Source organism: Phacochoerus africanus, chromosome X, assembly GCF_016906955.1.
Source record: "Phacochoerus africanus isolate WHEZ1 chromosome X, ROS_Pafr_v1, whole genome shotgun sequence".
Taxonomy (NCBI): domain Eukaryota; kingdom Metazoa; phylum Chordata; class Mammalia; order Artiodactyla; family Suidae; genus Phacochoerus; species Phacochoerus africanus.
The window spans coordinates 57,004,629-57,013,339 of NC_062560.1; the positions used below are offsets into that span (position 1 = coordinate 57,004,629).

Below are 8,711 nucleotides of genomic sequence, written 5' to 3' on the forward strand. Positions count from 1 at the left end.
TAAAAAAAACATAGCAATGGAAGATTGTACATTAGTTTTTTTTATATAACACCCACTGTTTATTTAGGGGCTTACTCTGTGTTCAGCTTTGCTCTCAATAACTACATGTATGATTTCATTTCATCCTCAAAGCAACCCAGTACAGCAGGTTTTCTTATTATTCCCATTTTATACATGATATAACTGAGGCAGAGAGAGGTCAAATAACTAACACAGCTAACAGATGGTGCAGCGGGAGTTTAAACCCTTCCAGAATAACTGTTCATAATTTCTATATAGGTATCATTAAACCAAAACAAAGATTTTAGTAACCGTGGGCCTATTTGTTATATCAAGATAAAAATTAGTTGCCTAAAACTAACCAAACCAAACCTGAAGAAGTCAGTGATCAAATCCTGAACACCTGAGACCAGACAAGAATCCATGAGGCCCTAGACCACAAAATTGAAATTTAATGGTAAAAACACACAAAAATAAAAATAATCTGAAACAGAGATCACAGTCATCACTAAAGGAACTTAATGCACTGGCGCAGGCAGTTAGTGGGCCAAAGCCATTGGATGGCTCTGTGCGGACCACAGCACTTTCTTCCAATACTTGGGTGCACATTTCCTGTCACAACCCCACTCTGAACAGTAGCCATCCCCATGGTGCAAAATGTGTCCCAATTAATCTTTCTTATTGTATCTAAATTCCATTATATAAACTCCCACTGTAAGAGAAATAAATGCCTGCTGTATTTGAGACAAGCTGAGTTTCACATGAAAGTAGGATAGAAGTTTGATTGTTTTTGTTTTTCTTTTTTGCCACCACACAGCATCTGGAGTTTCCAGGGCAGGGATCAGATCTGAGCCACAGTTGTGACCTATACTGCAGCCATTCTGCAGCTATGGCAGCAGCAGATACTTTTTTTTTTTAATAATGATTTTTATTTTTTCTATTATAGCTGATTTACAGCAGCAGATCCTTTAACCCACTGTGTCAGGCCTGGGATCCAACCTGAGTTCCAGTGCATCAGAGATGCCACCAATCCCATTGTGCCATGGTGGGAACTCCAGGATACGAGTTGGAAAGATTTTAGTAGATGGAGGTGGACTAATGGACAGACATATTATCTCTAAGGTGTTCAGAAGGGCCCAATGCCCTGATTGTATCCTGGCTTCCATTCCTCTTGAAACCACTTCTTCCTGCAGTGTTATCCCATCCAGTGAGTAGGCCCCTAGGTGGTAAAAGGGGTCTCACCCAGGGAGCAGGGGCCCACTCCAAAGCAGGCACCTGCCCACCCCACTTTCAGTGGCTGAGAGCATCCCCCTGTGAAAAGCTGAGCAAAACTTTAGGACATGATCCCATATGTTTTATCCATTCATGTGCTAAGAGATATGGGTCAGCTTCTACATTCAGAGACAAGGTTCCTGGAGTTCTGTCACAGCTGCAAAGGGGACTTAGGGACCAGGTATTCTGCTTAATGGTCCCTCTCCTGCTTCTTGTACAAATTCACTCTGGATCCATTCCTGGGTGGACAGAATGCTATGGGGCTCCTCAACGCATGTGGAGGACTCTGGCCAAGGAGAAGATGTCTCCTTCACCCTGAACTTGAACTCCTTCTATGGGGGGCAGACCAAGGACTGTGTAACTTGCTGAATTCCTGACAACCTTCTTTGGAGAAAGGAGGCTGAGGCTCACCCCTCAGTGTTTTTTTTTTTTTTTTTTTTTACGGCTGTACCCACAGCATATGGAAATTCCCAGGTTAGGGGTTGAATCAGAGCTATAGCTGCTGGCCTATATCACAGCCACATCAATTCCAGATCTGAGCCTCATCTGAGACCTATGCTGCAGCTTGCCAGATTATTAACTCACTGAGTGAGGCCAAAGATTGAACCTGCATTCTTATGGACACTATGTCATTAGTTTTTTTAAATTGGTTGTATTTTTAAAAATTTTTTGAGGAAATTCCGTACTCTATACAGGCTGTACCATTTTTTTTTCCACCTATTGGTGTGCAAGAGGTTTTGATTTTCTCTACATCCTTGCCAATACTTATGATTTTCTGTATTTTAGAATAGCCATTGTGAAAGTTGTTAGGTGATACCTCATTGTGGTTTTGTTTTGCATTTCTTTGCTGATTATTGATGTTGGATGTATTTTTCATGTGCCTGTTTCCCATATTTAAGTCTTATTTTGGAAACACTTCAGGCTTTCTGCTCATTTGTTAATAGGTTTGCCTTATTATTTTTTCTTTTTTTAGGGCTGTACCCATGGCATATGGAGGTTCCCAGGCTAGGGGTTGAATCAGAGCTTCAGCTGTTGGCTTATTTCACAGCCACAGCCATGTAGGTTCTGAGCCCTCTCTGTGACCTACTCCACAGCTCATGGCAATGCCGGATCCTTAACCCACTGAGAGAGGCCAGAGATCAAACCCACATCCGGATGGATACTATTTGGCTTCAATAACGCTAAGCCACAATGGGAACTCTGGTTTGATTTTTTGATGTGTGTATTCTCTGTATATTTTGAATATTAACCCCTAACCATATATATAATTTACATCTACCCTCTCCCATTTATTAAGTGGCCTTTTCCTTTCGTTGATGGCTCCCTTCACTGTACAAAAGCTTCTTAGTTTGATGTAGCCCCATTTATTTATTTTTGCTTTTGTTTCCCTTGCCTGAGGAGACCTAAAAAATTGTTACTAAGATCAATGTCAAAGTGTGTATTGCCAATGTTTCCTCTAGGAATTTTATGTTTTGCAGGTATTTTATTTCTCTTTATTCCATTTTAAATTAATGTTTATATATGGTCCAGGTTCATTCTTTTCTGTGTAGGTATCCAGTTTTTTTCAATATCTTTTTTGGAGAGGCTTTTTCCCATTGTATATTATATCCTCCTTTGTCATAGATTATGACATAGGTTTATTTCTGTACTTTGTTCTATTCTATTGATCTACACTTGTGTATTTGAGCCACTACCGGATACTTTTGATTACTGCAGTTTCGTAGTAGAGTTTGAAATCAGGGCACAGGATACTTCTAGTTTTATTATTCTTAGTCAAGATTGTTTTAGATACAGGGTCTTTTGTGTTTATATACAAATTATAGGATTATTTGCCCTAGTTCTGTGAAAAAATGCAGTTGGTAAATTGATAGGCATTGCATTGAATCTCTAGATTTCTTTGGGTAATTATGGTCATCATTTTAACAATATTAATTCTCCCAAACATGAGCATGGTATTTCATTTGTTAGTGTCATCTTAAATTTCTTCAATCAATATATTATAGTTTTCCAAGTTCAGGTATTTTACCGCTTTAGATTTTAGATTTCTTCCTATGTGTTTTATTTTTATTTTTTGATGTTATTTTAAATGGGAATTTTTCATTTAATTTTAATTGTTGTTAGTGTATAGAAATGCAATAGTTTTCTGTATATTAATTTTGTATGAAGCAACTTTACTGAATTAATTAGTTCTAATACTATTTATTTATTTATTTTTTGGGGACATTAGGATCCTTGAAATCTTCAAATTTCACAGTTTTATTTCTTTCTTTCCAGTTTGGATTCCTTTTGTTTCTTTTCTTATCTGAATGCTGTGGCTAAGACTTGCAATGCTATGTTGAATCAAAGGGGAAAGAGTGGGCATGCTTTGTTTGTCTTTTCCTGATCTTAGAGAAAATGCTTTTAGCTTTTCACCATCGAATACAATGTTGGCTGTAGGTTTGTCATATATGATCTTTGCTATGTTGAGATATTTTCCATCTATTCACAAATTATTGAGAGTTTTTTTATCATAAGTAAATCTTGAATTTTCAAAAGATTTTCTACATCTATAGAAATGATCATTCAATCTTTATTCTTCAATTTCTCAATATGGTGTATCACTTTGATTGATTTTAGGATATTGAACCATACTTACTTACTTGGGATAAATCCCACTTGATCAAGATGTATGATATTTTAATTTTTTTAATTGAAGTTTAGTAATTTATATTATACTATTTAAGTGTATAGAATAGTGATTAAGTATTTTTAAAATTATACTCCATAAAATTATTACAAAATAATGGCTATAATTTCTTGCAATATACATCATTTTGATTATCTATTTTACATGTATTGGTTTATACTTCTTAATTAAATACCCCTATCTTGCCTCTCTCCCCTCCCACTCCCTGCTGGTAACCTAGTTTGTTTTCCATGTCTCTGAAAATGTTTGTATATTGCATATATATTAGTTTGTATCTTTTTCATATTCAACATATAAGTGATATCCTACATCATTTGTCTTTTACTTATTTCATGAAGCATAAAGCACTGTATGTCCATCTTCATTTCTGCAAAGGTCAAAATTACATTCTTTTTGGCTGAGTGATATTCCACTGCATATATATATATATATTTATATATTTATATATATATATTTATATATATATATCTTTATATATTCTTCTGTTGACAGGGGCTAGGGTTGTTAACAAGCTTGTAAATAGTGCTACTGTGAATATTTGGGCTGCATGTATCATTTCAAAATAGTGTTTTTGTTTGTTTGTATATATACTCAAGAGTGGAATTGTTGGATCGTGTGGTAGTTCATTTTTCAGTTATTTGAGGAAACTTCATACTGTATTCCTCAGTGGCTGCCACAATTTACAGTTCCACCAAGTGTATAATGACTCCCTTTTGTCCATATCCTCTATAACTTTTGCTATTTGTAGACTATTGGATAATATCCATTCTGTCAGATGTGAGGAGAGGAAATATATTTCTGTTTTGATTTGCAGTTCTGTAATTGGTAGTATTGAACAATATTTAATATTTATTTTATCCATCTGTATGTGTTCACTGAAAAAAATGTTTATTCAGGACTTCTGGTCACTTTTTGGTTGAACTGTTTGTTTTTATATTGAGTTATATGAGCTTTTAGATATTTTGGATATTAACACATTGTCAGTCATACCATTTCCAAATATTTTCTCCCATTCCATAGGTTTTCTTTTTGTTGATGGTTTCCTTTGCTGTACAAAATATTTAAGGTTAATTAGTTTCCATATATTTGTTTTTGCCTTTTTTTCTTTTACCTTAGGAGAACAATCCCAAATATATTTCTATATTTCTGTCAAAAAGTGTTCTGCCTGTGTTTTCTTCTATTAGTTTTATGGTTTCAGGTCTTACATTCAGGTCTTCATTCCATTTGGAGTTTATTTTTGTATGTGTTTTGAGAATGTTCTAATCTCATTGTTTTATGTGTAGATGTCTAATTTTTCCAGTACCCCTTATTGAAAAGATAATTTTTTCTCCATTTTATATTCTTGCCTCCTTTGTCATTACTTAATTGACCTTAGGATTTATTTCTGGGTTCTCCGTTCTTTTCCATTGATCTATGTGTTTATTTTGTGACAGCACCATATTATTTTTATTACTGTAGCTTTGTGATATAGTCTAAAGTATGTGTGGAAAACTCTAATTTTATTCTTTTTTCTCAGGATTGCTTTCACAATTCAGATATTTTGGTATGGATTGTATTAAATTTATAAATCACTTTGTGTAATATGAACACTTTAGCAATATTAATTCTTCCAATCCAAGAATCTGTGGTATCTCTCCATTTCTTTGTATAAATTCCAATTACCTTTATCTATCTTTTAAAGTTTTCATAGTATACCTTTAGTCTTCTACCTTTTGTTAAGTTGTGATGTGATTTTAAAAGTGAGGTTTTTTACATTTTCTTTCTCATAGTTCATTATTAGTGTATAGAAATGCAACATATTTCTCTATATTAATCTCTTATTCTGAAACTTTGCTGAAATTAGTTATTAATTCTAGTAGTTCTGTGTTGAGAATTTAATATTTTCTATTTAAAATGTCATATACAAATAGTGACAGTTTTACTTGTTACATCCAATTTGGATGTTTTTATTTCATTTTATTTTCTGATTGCTGTGAATAAGACTTCCAATACTATTTTAAATATAAGTGGTGAGACTGGGCAGATTTTCCTTCTTCCCAACATGTGAAGAAAAGCTTTCAACTTTTCACCATCAATTATGATGTTAACTGTGACCTTGTCATAAATGGTCTTTATTATATTGTGTTCCCTCTCTGTCAACTTTGATGAGAGGTTTTATCATGAATGGATATTGACTTTTGTCAAATGTTTAATTCTTTAATTCTTCTTTGTGGTGTTTTTGTCTGGTTTTGGATAATGGTGGATAATCTGGATAATGGTGGCCACCTAGAATGAACATGGAAGTCATAAATACTCTTATTTTTTTGGAAAATTTTAAAAATGTTATCTCTTCTTTGTATGATAGAATTCCTATGTGAAGCCATTCAGTTCTGGAATTTTGTTTGATAGGATTTAATTTTTTTTTTTACAAAACAAATTTTACTACTATCAATTTTTCTGTTCAAATTGTTTATCCTTGATTTATTTTGGTTGTACATTTGTAGAATTTTGACCATTTCTTTGGTTGTCCAATGTGTTGGCATACAACTGTTTGTAGTATTCTCTTATTATTTTTTGTATTTTTGTGAGGTCAGCTGTTATTTCTATTTTTTCCATTCTTATTTTGTTTATTTGTGTTTTTCATTTTTTTTGGTGAGTCTGGTGAAAGGATTTTTGTATATATATGTTTTCAATTGTATTTATTTTTCAAAAGATCAGCCCTTGGTTTTATAGATTCCTTACTGTTTTTAATCTATATTTTACTTATTTTCTTTCTGATCTTTTTTCTTTCCTTTGGGCTTTGTTCTTATTTTTCTAAATCTTTTATGTGGTGAGTTAGGTAGTTTATTTGGGATTTTTCCTGTTTCCTAAGATAGGCTTTGGTCACTATAAATTTGTCTCTTGGAACTGCTTTTGTTGCATCTCATCAATATTGTAAAGCTGTGTTTTCATTTACCTGAAGGTAAACTTATTTATTTATTTACTTGTATTTTTTTCTTTTTAGGGCTGTACCCATGGCATATGGAGGTTCCCAGGCTAGGGGTCCAGTCAGAGCTGTAGCTGTTGGCCTACCCCACAACAACAGAAATGCAGGATCTGAGCTGTGTCTCCAACCTACACCACAACTCATGGCAATGCCAGACCCTCAACCTAATGAGCAAGACCAGGGATCAAACTTGTGTCCTCATGAATGCTAGTTTGTTTGTTAACTGATGAGCCATGATGGGAACTCACTATTTTTTGTCTTTTTAGGGCTGCACCTGTGGTATATGGAGGTTCCCAGGCTAGGGGTCAAATTGGGAGCTGTAGCTGCTGGCCTAAGCCACAGCCACAACAACATGGGTTATGATCTGCATCTGTGGTTTATACCACAGATCATGGCACTGACAGATCCTTTAACCCACTAAGCAAGGCCAGGGATTGAACCTGCGCCCTCATGGGTGCTAGTCAGATTCATTTTTGCTGAGCCATGATGGGAACTCCTATTTCATATTAAATTAATTGAGACTTGTTTTCTGAAATAGCATGAGTCTATCATGAAGAATGAAGTAAGTGGATGGTCCCAACGTTCTGAATGTTCAGAATGATGTTCTCAGGATTTATGCCATACCATGTGCTCATTGCCTGCCACATGGTGTCAATGTTGGCATGGAGGTTCTTCTTGGAGGACTTGCCCAAGCTGATGCCATAGTCCAAGTTGTCATAGGAGATGTTGCAGTTGATGCATGAGTTAATTCCAATGTAGAAGCTGCACATCTGACCCAGGTGCATGGTCTTGCTGCCCAAGAAGAGCAGGATGTAGTAGCTGGAGGGTGTGCAGTGCTTGAATATGCAGCTGAGACAATTTTCCTGGGCTATGTGTGAGAAGAAGACTTTGATGGCATCCAGGTTGCATTGTGAGTACAGCCAGTTGGTGTGCTCACTCAGGTGCAGGCTGCACTTGATGGGATGCATGCCTGCACACTTCTTGGACTACTGGGTCTCTGGGCAGTGGCAGCAGCCAGGCCAGGACAGGTGCACTGGAGCAGTGCACCATGCTGCCTTGGTGCCAATACCAAGTAGGTGGGCTCAAGTGACAGGAAGGCCAGCTTGGTGGTGATGCAACTTGGGCAGAGCAGGAAGAATAGCCAATGCAGCTCACCCAGTGAGAAGACATTCATTCTGGGGCCTGGATCAGCCATGGGGGTGTTGGGCTGAAGCCTGCCACTGCCATCCCAGCAGGAAGGCAGGCTAGCTAGATCAGGAGTGAGGGTGTACAAGCAGGTATGCAGTGAAGAGATGGTGATCAAGCAAGGAGGGTGGCTGCAGCCTGCTGCCAGTGGCAGGAGCTAAATTTGCTATTTCTTTATCATTATGTGATGTTCTTTGTCTTCTGACAGTCTTTGTTTGAAAGCCTAATTTTTCTAATATTATGTATTGCTACCCCAGCTTTCTTTTTGTTTCCCTTTGCATGTAATATATTTCCCCATCTTCTTTCTTTTAGTCTGTGTGTGTCCTTAGATGTGAAGTGGGTCTCTTGTCTGCAGCATATATGAGCCTTGTTTTTGTATATATTCTGCCACTCAATATCTTTTGATTTGAGTATTTATTTCATTTATATTTAAAGTAATTATTGATAGGTATATACTTATTGTCATTTTGTTAATTTTGAGGCATTGCTTTGTAGGTTTTTTTGTTGTTGTTCCTTTCTCGTTCATTTGCTTTCTTTCCTTGTGATTTGATGACTATATTTAATGTTATGTTTGCAATTATTTCCTTTTGTGTGTGTGTCTTT

General features: G+C 35.8%; 1 protein-coding gene across 1 annotated transcript; it reads right to left on the bottom strand.

Annotated features, from left to right (window-relative positions):
• Positions 1-7,471: 7,471 nt before the first annotated feature.
• On the bottom strand, positions 7,472-8,118 carry LOC125118034 (alpha/beta hydrolase domain-containing protein 17C-like). Its single transcript, XM_047764208.1, is given in 2 exon segments — positions 7,472-7,899; positions 7,902-8,118. Coding segments are annotated over 2 exon segments (645 nt in total).
• Between the last annotated feature and the right edge of the window lie 593 nt (positions 8,119-8,711).